General features: G+C 44.8%; 2 protein-coding genes across 3 annotated transcripts; both read right to left on the bottom strand.

The window, feature by feature from the left end:
• Positions 1-224: 224 nt before the first annotated feature.
• LOC148188367 (uncharacterized) lies at positions 225-6296 on the bottom strand. Its single transcript, XM_088082820.1, has one exon. It carries the CDS (start codon positions 6234-6236, stop codon positions 4953-4955), a length of 1284 nt encoding a protein of 427 aa, XP_087938946.1. The 5' UTR covers positions 6237-6296; the 3' UTR covers positions 225-4952.
• A 181-nt stretch (positions 6297-6477) lies between these two features.
• rad51c (RAD51 paralog C) lies at positions 6478-11194 on the bottom strand. 2 transcript variants are annotated; one of them, XR_015777595.1, is made up of 3 exons: positions 10441-11194; positions 9024-9619; positions 6478-6611 (listed from the first exon to the last, which is right to left on the bottom strand). XR_015777595.1 is itself a non-coding variant. In XM_042482251.2 (2 exons), exons 1-2 carry the CDS (start codon positions 10483-10485, stop codon positions 9092-9094), a joined length of 573 nt encoding a protein of 190 aa, XP_042338185.2. In that variant the 5' UTR covers positions 10486-11194; the 3' UTR covers positions 8966-9091. The 2 variants fall into 2 exon arrangements, 1 of the variants encoding a protein (XP_042338185.2); XM_042482251.2 differs by lacking the exon at positions 6478-6611 and having other exon boundaries at positions 8966-9619.
• Between the last annotated feature and the right edge of the window lie 20 nt (positions 11195-11214).

The raw sequence follows: 11214 nt of genomic DNA, 5'->3' as shown, positions 1-11214 counted from the left end.
GGACCAGGACTCTGATCTGGATCTGGATGTCTAAGAGGCCATATGTGACATTATTCAGAATGACCTCTCACTATCAATAACAATAACTTACGGATGTTATTATTTAATTTTTGCTACATGATATGGTTCCTCCACTGTGTCATCAGCTCATTATTATTATTATCTCACAATGATCAACAATATTTACAGAAATGTATCACAATATTTAAAAATATTCACAGAAATATATCTCACAATATTTAACTATATTTACAAACATATTTCACAATATTAAACAATGTTTACAGACACATATCACAATATTTACAGAAAAAGTTCTCACAATATCTAACAATATTTACAAAATAGATTTCATAAAATTTACAGAAATACATCACAATATTTAATAATATTTTTAGAAATATATCTCAAAATATTTCACCATATTTACAGAAACATATCACCATATTTAACAGTATTTACAGAAATGTTCTCAGTATTCATCAGATATTCTTATTCCATCACGATCAGCCAGAAGCCAACTTCACTGCCAGATGTCCACATTCCCATCATGCCTTGTGCTGGGCTGAATAGTTTTCTGTTTTCTGCTTTCTGCTCCAAAATGCAAATCACTTCTTGTCAGTGTTTATAAAGTGTCTGTTCAAGAAGCAGCGGCTTGTGCTCACCATGTTTTTATTTATTTGTTAGTGTACAATTAAGTGCGTTTGTGAGTTTGCTGGTGTTTGAATCACAGGAAAGTGAGCATTCACATGCCTTCAATGGTGCGGCGTGATGAAGCAGCCTGATATTTAGTGATCACTTCATTAGGACAGGGTCATGTCAGTTTTATTTATATAGCCCATTATCACAAAACATGGTTTGCCTCAGAGGGCTTTACAGTGTACGACATCCCTCTGCCCTTAGACCCTCACATCACCCGAGGAAAAACTCCCGAAAAAGAACCCCTGTAACGGGGAAAAAAAAGAGGAAGAAACCTCAGGAAGAGCGGTAGAGGATAGTGAGGGATCCCTCTTCCAGGATGGACAGACGAGCAATAGATGTCGTAAATAACAAATGAAATACAATCATGACAAAAAAGGAAAGAGAAAGAGAGAGGGGGAGAGAGGGTGAGGGGGGGGAGGGGGAGAGAGGCACAGCAATAATAGAAACAGATGCATGTCATATTACAACAATGGCAGGTGTGAAATTAGTAATTGCTCTCTATGATGATGTTGAGAGAGATGATAACAGTCTCATGCATATGTTGAAAGGGAGTTGTCCAAAGGCAAGATCACAGCATCGGCGCAACCAGGACCAGACCACGATCAGGGCGAGCGGGGGGCACAGAATCAGTGCAGCCACAGCACGAGCACAACCAAAGGCAGGGTCGCAGCATCAGCACAGCTATCACCACAGTCAGGCACAGTCAAGGTTACGGCCAGGATCCAGGGAAACTAGGAAACAAGGGAGCAGGAACGCTCCAGAGAGGCAACGGGATTAGCGTAGTGCAGTTCAACAGACCCAGGCTCTGTAATCGCGAGCCCCAGGTAGTGAGAGTACCACATGGCTATCACAGAGCTAAGCTAAGCTTGCAAATGGCAATGCAGTTAACAGACATGCATGATTTCTGATGGCGGCATTGAGAGAAGGAAAGGAGCTCAGCATATCAGAGGAAGTCCCCCGGCAGGTTAAACCTATGTCAGCCTAACTATGGGCTGGTCCAGGCAGCCTGAGCCAGCCCTGATTATAAGCTTTATCAAAGAGGAAAGTCTTAAGTCTACCCTTAAAAGTGGAAACGGTGTCTGCCTCCCTGACCGAAAATGGAAGATGGTTCCATAGGAGAGGAGCGTGGTAGCTGAAGGCTCTGGTTCCTAACCTACTTTTGGAAATTTTGGGAACCACAAGTAACCCTGCATTTTCAGAGCACAGTGATCTTGAGGGTTGGTCAGGAACTATGAGCTGTGACCAATAGGATGGAGCCTGACCATTTAGAGCTTTGTAAGTAAGGAGGAGGATTTTAGGAGCCAGTGCAGAGAAGCTAAAACAGGAGAAATATGATCCCTTTTCTTGGTTCCCGTTAAAACACGAGCAGCAGCGTTCTGCACCAGCTGGAGAGACCTAAGAGATTTGTTGGGGCAACCAAATAATAGGGAATTACAGTAATCCAGCCTAGAGGTGACAAATGCATGTACTAATTTTTCAGCATCTGTTTGGGAGACGATATGTCTAATTTTTGCGATGTTACGCAAGTGAAAGAAAGCCGTCCTTGAAGTTTGTTTTATATGGGAGGCAAAGGATAAATCTTGATCAAATAAAACTCTGAGGTTCCTTACAGTTGTGCTAGAGGCCAAGGTAATGCCATCTAGAGAAATTACATTGTTGGAAAAGGAGCTTCTGAGGTGTTTTGGGCCAAGAACAATAACTTCAGTTTTGTCTGAATTCAACATTAGGAAATTACTGCTCATCCAGGCTTTTACATCCTTTAGACATGTTTGAAGTCTAGATAGCTGATCAGTTTCATCTGGTTTCATAGATAGATATAATTGCGTATCATCAGCATAACAATGGAAATTTAAGGAATGTTTTCTAATTATGTTGCCTAGAGGAAGCATATATAAAGTGAAAAGGATTGGTCCAAGCACCGAACCTTGTGGCACTCCAAAGCAGACCTTTGTATGTGCGGTGGGTTGATCATTGATGTGAACAAATTGGGAACGATCTGATAAGTATGACTTAAACCAGGCTAGTGACGTTCCTTTAAGGCCAATTGAGGTTTCAAGTCTGTGCAGCAAGATTTGATGGTCAATGGTGTCAAATGCAGCACTGAGATCTAATAGGATTAAAACAGAGACCAGACCCGTGTCAGAAGCGATAAATAAGTCGTTATTAATTTTTACTAGTGCCGTCTCTGTACTATGATGAACTCTGAAGCCTGACAGAAAGTCCTCGAATAAACTGTTGTCTTGTAGAAAGTCACAGAGCTGATGAGCAACCACTCTCTCAAGGATTTTAGAAATAAAGGGGAGATTAGATATCAGTCTATAGTTCGCTAAAATCTCAGGATCGAGGGTGGGCTTCTTTAGAAGAGGTTTAATGACAGCTACTTTAAAAGACTGGGGTACATAACCTGTTAATAAAGACGCGTTGATTATATCTAATAAAAAGTTGTCTAATAAAGGCAAAACTTCCTTAAGGAGCTTAGTTGGGATGGGGTCTAGCAGGCATGTTGATGGCTTAGATGCAGAAACCAAAGTATAGAGTTGATGAAGGTCAATGGGGGAGAAATGGTCTAGATAAATTTCAGGGCTTGCTGCCATATCCAGGCTATCTGAGTCCGGGGTCAGGTCAGTTGAGGGCAAGAGGTGATGGATTTTATCTCGAATAGTTATGATTTTATTATTAAAGAAATTCATAAAGTCGTCACTGCTGAGGGCCGAAGGAATACAGGGCTCTATAGAGCTGTGACTCTGAGTCAACCTGGCTACAGTGTTGAAAAGAAACCTGGGATTGTTTTTGTTTTCCTCAATTAATGATAAATAATAGTTTGCCCTGGCATGGTGGAGGGCCTTCTTATAGACTTTAAGACTGTCCAGCCAGACTAAACGGGACTCTTCCAGTTTGGTCGAACGCCAATGTCTTTCAAATTTTCGCGATGTTTGTTTCAATTTGCGAATCTGGAGGTTAAACCATGGGGCTAATTTTCTTTGTTTCATTATTTTCTTCTTGAAGGGTGCAACAGTGTCGAGAGCTGATCGCAGTGAGCCAGTAGCATTATCGATGAGACAGTCAATTTGGGAATGACTTAAGTTAGTAGTAATGTGCTCAGGAGTTGTGAGACATGGTAATGATGTCAAAGCAGAAGGAATTAGTTTCTTAAATTTAGCCACTGCTGAATCAGATAGACATCTAGAAGAGTAGTTCTTACTGAGAGGCTTGTAGTCAAGTAATAAAAAATTAAAAGTTATTAAATAATGGTCTGACAGAGCAGGAATCTCAGGAAAGACTAATAAATCTGCAATATCAATGCCGTATGCAAGGACTAGATCGAGGGTGTGATTGTAGCGGTGGGTGGGTTTATGTACACACTGACTGAAGCCTATTGAATCCAAAAGTGTGGAGAAAGCAGAACTAAGGCTATCACTATTAACATCCATGTGAATGTTAAAATCCCCTATGATAATAATTTTGTCTGATTTGAGCACTAAACTTGATATAAGCTCAGAGAATTCAGATAGAAATTCAGAGTATGGGCCGGGGGCGCGGTACACTATGACAAACAGAATTGGCTGTAGAGTTTTCCAGGATGGGTGAGAAAGACTAAGAAAAAGGCTTTCAAATGAATTATAGTTTAGCTTGGCCTTAGTGTGAATTGCTAAGCTCGAATCAAAAATAGCAGCGACTCGCCCTCCTCGGCCAGTGTCCCGCGCAACGTGACTATTTATATGACCAGGAGGAGTGGATTCATTCAGGCTAACGTACTCTTCAGGACAAAGCCAGGTCTCAGTGAGGCAGAATAAATCAATATGATTATCCAATATTAAATCAGTGACTAAATGAGCCTTGGTTGATAAGGATCTAACGTTCAAGAGTCCGCATTTAATTCTCCTGTTATGATGCTGTATGACAGGAGATGAGTTAATTTTTATGAGATTTTTATGTACAACTCCCCTTTTGTTTATTTTAGCATTAAACAAATGAAGTGGTCGGGGGACAGACACTGTTTTTATAACATTTACATTATGGGTGTGTGACTGTGCTAGAGGAAGCTCAGAGAAGCGTGTAAGACTGCGACTCTGAAACCTGGTTCCAACTCTGGTTTGTCATGGCTTTGGGCCTCTAATAAAATCGGCCAGATTCTTAGAGAGGAGAGCGGCTCCATCCAAAGTGGGATGGATGCCGTCCCTCCGGATAAGACCAGGTTTCCCCCAAAAGGAGCGCCAATTATTAACGAAGCCCACATCATTTGCTGGACATCACCACGACAACCAGCGGTTGAGTGCTGACATGCGGCTAAACATGTCATCACTGGTCACATTGGGGAGGGGTCCAGAGAAGATTACGGTGTCCGACATCGTCTTGGCGTACTCACACACCGACTCTATGTTAATTTTAGTGACCGCTGATTGACGTAACCGGGTGTCATTGCCGCCAACGTGAATAACAATCTTACTGTATTTACATTTAGCCTTAGCCAGCAGCTTCAAATTTGACTCGACGTCGCCCGCTCTGGCCCCAGGGATACATCTGACGATGGCCGCTGGTGTCACTAACTTCACATTTCGCAAAATAGAGCTACCAATGACCAGGGTTGTGTCCTCGGCCGGTGTGTGGTTGAGAGGGGAGTACTTATTTGAAACGTGAAGGGGGGGTGGGTGGTGTACCGCGGGCTTCGGCTTACTACGCTTCGCTCGGACAGTCACCCAGCCTCCCGGCTGCACGGGGGCTGCCGGGGGACGGCTAGCAGAGGCTACGCTATGTCGGTCCGCACCGGCTACAGGGGGCTCGCTAGCTATCGCAGCTACAGAGGGATTATCCACAGTGCGGAGCCGCGCTTTCAGATCGCTGAGCCCCGCCTCCAACGCAGCAAATAAACTACACTTGTTACAGGTACCACTAACACTGAAGGAGGCAGAGGAGTAACTAAACATCTGACACACTGAGCAGGAGAGAGCAGAAGAGGGAGAGGAGCAGGGAGGAGAGGAGCAGGGAGGAGAGGAGCAGGGAGGAGAGGGAGAGGAGCAGGGAGGAGAGGAGCAGAGAGGAGAGGAGCAGGGAGGAGAGGAAGAGGAGCAGGGAGGAGAGGAGCAGAGGGAGAGGAGCAGGGAGGAGCAGAGGGAGAGCAGCAGGGAGGAGAGGAGCAGGGAGGAGAGGGAGAGGAGCAGGGAGGAGAGGAGCAGGGAGGAGAGGAGCAGAGAGGAGAGGAGCAGGGAGGAGAGGGAGAGGAGCAGGGAGGAGAGGAGCAGAGGGAGAGGAGCAGAAGAGGGAGAGGAGCAGAGGGAGAGGAGCAGAGGGAGAGGAGCAGGGAGGAGCAGAGGGAGAGGAGCAGAGGGAGAGGAGCAGGGAGGAGCAGAGGGAGAGCAGCAGGGAGGAGAGGAGCAGGGAGGAGAGGAGCAGAGGGAGAGCAGCAGGGAGGAGAGCAGCAGGGAGGAGAGGAGCAGAGGGAGAGGAGTAGGGAAGAGAGGAGCAGGGAGGAGAGGAGCAGAGGGAGAGGAGCAGGGAGGAGAGGAGCAGGGAGGAGAGGAGCAGGGAGAAGCCATCGCTAACCAGAGCTAATGCTAACGAAGCTAACGGGCTAACAGTGAGAGTGGCTGTGAATACGCAGGAAAAACCGCTGAGAGGAGACAGCTGTGAGAGATTAAGTAAAACTTCAGTGAGTTTTCAGTCACAGACAGATGAAAGCAGCCGAAGTCAGGAACAAGTTAGAAGATTAGCTGAGAATCGCTCGTAGGAGCAGCTCAGAGACGCTACCAGAGACACAGACTAGATACACCGGAAGTGATGTAACACGCTTACCCGCAGTACGTCAGCACGTGACCAAACAAGTGGCCCTCAATCGATGACAATACCTCCAGGACAGGTGAGACAGATACCGTTGGAGAGAAAACAGCCGGAGGAACTGAACTGTGTCCAGTCTGAGTGTGAAGAGTGTAACATGTGAGGCCGAGCACAAGTTAAAGAGAGGCGTGAACCGCTGCTCCGAAGAGATTTACTGAATCATTTTTACAGTGAGTTATATGGGGAGGTTGGTGGATTTCTTTTTCCTCTCTGGCCCGCGGTAGGAGCTGAGTGAATCCGACTGGTTTTAAAGTCACACTGTAAGAAAGACCACAGTTTTTACTATATTGTCACCAAAGATGCTGTGTGACCAGCAAACGCCGTAGACGCCACGGCGAGCTAAAGGGAAACGTTTGGGAGGCTGTCTGCACTCTGCCAGCTGCTGTCCTCACTCCAGCTGTGAGCTTTCTCTGCCATCAGGAGCAATGTTACATCTTGAGTTTGGCACTTTGACAAAGTTTCAAACAAGTTTGGATATTTTAAAAAGTATGAAAGATATCTGAAATCTGAAAGATAACTTTTAATACTGACATGATGAGGAATATATTGGAGCTGAATGAATTTTCTGAGTGAATGTATGAAGGAGGAGAAGGGTTTTGAAAATGCTTGAAGGTTGAACTTTTTGCCAGTTTGAACACTCCGCCCATTTGAAATTGTTGAAATATTTTCGCCCATGTCCTAATTATAATAATAATGATGATAATAATATTAATAATAATAATAATAATAATAATAAAGATGTAGAAGAACATATGTTGTGAATGTGAAGCATTCATACCCAGTCCTGGATTTCACAGGGAGCCAGGGCAAAGAAGCTAAAACAGGAGAAATATGATCCCTTTTCTTGGTTCCCGTTAAAACACGAGCAGCAGTGTTCTGCACCAGTTGGAGAGACCTAAGAGATTTGTTGGAGCAACCGAATAATAGGGAGTGACAGTAATCCAGCCTAGAAGTAACAAATGCATGTACTAATTTTTCAGAGTCTGTTTGGGACAGGATATGTCTAATTTTTGAGATGTTACGCAAGTGAAAGAAAGCCTTCCTTGAAGCTTCGTTTATATGGGAGGCAAAATACAAATCTTGGTCAAATTAAACTTCAGGGTTCCTTACAGTTGTTCTAGAGGCCAAGGTGATGCCATCTAGAGAAATTACATCCTTGGAAAAGTCATTTCTGAGGTGTTTGGAGCCAAGAACAATGACTTTAAGTTTGTGTGCCTTTAACATCAAGAAACTGCAGCTCATCCAGGCTTTTATGCTCTTAAAACATGTTTGTAGATTAGCTAACTGATCAGTTTCATCTGGTTTCATACATAGACACAGTTGCGTATCATCCACATAACAATGGAAATTTACCACGTGATTTCTAATTATGTTGCCTCGGGGAAGCATATATAAAGTAAAAAGAATTGGTCCAAGCACAGAACCTTGTGGTACTCCGAAGCAGACTTAAGTATGTGTGGAGGGTTGATCATTAATATGAACAAACTGGGAACGATCTGATAAGATTTAAACAAGGCTAGTGCCATTTCTTTAAGGCCAATCAATAAGTCGTTATTCTACAATTATTATTAATTTTTACTAGTACTGTCTCTGTGCTATGATGAACTCTGAAACCTGACTGAAAGTCCTCGAATAAACTGTTGTCTTGTAGAAAGTCACAGAGTTGATGAGCAACCACTCTCTCAAGGATTTTAGAAATAAAGGGGAGATTAGATATCGGTCTATAGTTAGCTAAAATCTCAGGATCGAGGGTGGGCTTCTTTAGAAGAGGTTTAATGACAGCTACTTTAAAAGACTGGGGTACATAACCTGTTAATAAAGACGCATTGATTATATCTAACAAAGAGTTGTCCTTTAAGGTCAAAACTTCCTTAAGGAGCCTAGTTGGGATGGGGTCTAACAAGCATGTTGGTGGTTTGAATCCGAAAATCTATGTAGAGAGTCAATGAAGGTCAATGTTGGAAAAAGTCTAAATAAATTTCAGGCCTTGCTGCCATATCCAGGCTACCTGAGTCTGAGGTCAGGTCAGTTTAGGGCAAGAGGTAATGGATTTTATCTCGAATAGTTATAATTTTATCATTAAAGAAAGTCATGAAGTCGTCACTGCTGAGGGCCGAAGGAACACGAGGCTCTATGGAGCTGAGACTCTGAGTCAGCCTGGCTACATTACTGAAAAAAAAAAAACGGAGATTTTTTAAATTTTCCTCAATTAACGATGAGTGATAGTTCACTCTGGCATGGCGGAGGGCCTTTATCCACATCATGAGACTGTCCTGCCGGACTAAACCGGACTCTTCCAGGTTGCTGTGAGAGCATTTCAACACTGCGTGTGAGTGAGACTGTTAAAGTGTGAATGTGAGAGGTCAGGTTGAATGATGCTGCTGAGAATCCGAATTCGACTCCAAACTGTTGCTGATGAGAACATGAACTGTTTTTACTTAATAAATAACTTTATTTATAACAGATGCTGTGACATCAGCTGAGCTCACCTCTCCATGTGTTCACGTGTTCATGTCTTCACGTGTTCATGTCTTCACATGTTCATGTGTTCACATGTTCATGTGTTCACATGTTCATGTCTCTCTGTCCAATTAGCAGCCGGCTGGCTGGCAGCTGATTGGTCGCTGTGTGTTCGGGGTCGTTTGCTGGGCAGCTGCTCTGATTGGTCAGTGTCTCTGAAGCCATCAGCGGTGATCTGGTATTGGACGGTTGCGGTCATGTGACCCGGGGATTTAAAGATGGCTGCCAGCCGCTGTGGCCCTGCCCAGTGGAGGAGGAGCCTGAGGGTGGGGGCGTGGCCCCAGCTTTCCCCGAGGGCAGGGACCAGCTGCGTTTGGCCACCGCCCGGCCGGGTTGTCATCTGGTTGGTCATCACCACGGCGATGTTGTGGCTGGTAGCCATGGCGATGAGCTGCTGGGCGAGGCCGCTGAGAAGGCGCGTCCTCTGCGACAGCTCGTCAAAGTGGCGCCTGAACGGAGATGCCACGCTGTCGATGACCAGGAGGCGAACCCTCGGGTGCTCTGACAAGAAGTCCGGCAGCAGCTGCAGCTCAGCAAGCAGCTCCACGTAGTCATGGCAACGCACCTAAAAGACAGATGTCACTGAAGGTCAGAACCTCATCATCCTTACAACCAATCACAATCAGTCACAATCAATCACAATCAGTCACAATCAATCACAACCAATCACAATCAGTCACAACCAATCACAACCAATCGCAACCAATCACAATCAGTCACAACCAATCGCAACCAATCACAACCAATCACAATCAATCACAATCAGTCACAACCAATCACAATCAGTCACAATCAATCACAACCAATCACAATCAGTCACAATCTATCACAACCAGTCACAATCAATCGCAACCAATCACAATCAGTCACAACCAATCGCAATCAATCACAATCAGTCACAATCAGTCACAGTCAATTACAACCAATCACAATCAGTCACAATCAATCGCAACCAATCACAATCAGTCACAATCAATCACAACCAATCACAATCAGTCACAACCAATCACAATCAGTCACAACCAATCACAATCAGTCACAACCAATCACAATCAGTCACAATCAGTCACAGTCAATCACAACCAATCACAATCAGTCACAACCAATCACAATCAATCACAATCAGTCACAATCAATCACAACCAATCACAATCAATCACAATCTTCACAACCATCTGAGAGACATAAACATATACACACACGCAAACGCAAACACACACACACACACACACACAAACACATACAAACACACACACAAACACACACACACACACACACGCACACACACACACACACAAACACACACACACACACATACAAACACACACACACACACTGACAGACACCTCTGACATCACTGTTACTGTGATGACCTGTCGTCCTCACCAGGAACACATTGGACAGGATGGTTTCCACTGTGAACGTCTCCATGGCAACACGCTGCTCCTCGTCCTCTGCTAGTGAGGAGCAGTGTCGCACAGCGGCGGCGCCGACGTCGACGAGCCTCTGAAGCAGAAAGCTGCCCTCCGTGTCCACAACGACCGCCTGACCTCCGACCCCCCCGAAACACAGCGGCACCTGGACGTCCACCGCCAGCTGCAGGCTGAGAGAGTGATGTCATCACTGAGGTCATCAACGACATCATCATCAGCTCTTACATTACACTCTTTATGTAAACAACAAACTCACGAACGTCACCACGCAACACACTGTGTGTGTTTGTGATACTGCGTGTGTGTGTGTCTCAGTGTGTTTGTGTGTGTGTGTGTGTGTGTGTGTGTGTGTGTGTGTGTGTGTGTGTGTTTGTTATACTGCATGTGTGTGTCTCAGAGAGTTTGTGTGTGTGTGTGTGTGCGTGTGATACTGCGTGTGTGTCTGTGTGTGTGTGTGTGTGTCTCAGTGGGTGTGTGTGTATGTCTCAGTGTGTGTGTGTGTGCTTGTTTGTGTATGTGTCTCAGTGTTTATGTGTGTGTGTGTGTGTGTGTGTTTGTGTGTGTCTCAGTGTGTTTGTGTGTGTCTCAGTGTGTGTGTGTATGTCTCAGTGTGTGTGTGTGTGCGTGTGTGTGTATGTGTGTGTGTCTCAGTGTTTATGTGTGTGTGTGTGTGTGTGTGTGTGTGTGTGTGTGTGTGTGTGTCTCAATGTGTTTGTGTGTGCGTGTG

This window comes from Plectropomus leopardus, chromosome 10, assembly GCF_026936395.1.
Source record: "Plectropomus leopardus strain MGB_pleo_1.0 chromosome 10, ASM2693639v1, whole genome shotgun sequence".
In the NCBI taxonomy this organism is placed as follows: Eukaryota; Metazoa; Chordata; class Actinopteri; order Perciformes; family Serranidae; genus Plectropomus; species Plectropomus leopardus.
Note: the sequence above shows the minus strand (reverse complement) of the source record. Positions and strands in the feature narration are given on the sequence as shown.

Bases quoted from the DNA above. Each gene is read 5' to 3' on its own strand.
- rad51c (XM_042482251.2), bottom strand. From the start codon at position 10,485: ATGGAGACGTTCACAGTGGAAACCATCCTGTCCAATGTGTTCCTG. The intron at 9,620-10,440 runs GTGAGGACGACA...TCTGTCTTTTAG, and splicing joins TCCTGTCCAATGTGTTCCTG to GTGCGTTGCCATGACTACGT.
- LOC148188367 (XM_088082820.1), bottom strand. From the start codon at position 6,236: ATGGCTTCTCCCTGCTCCTCTCCTCCCTGCTCCTCTCCTCCCTGCTCC.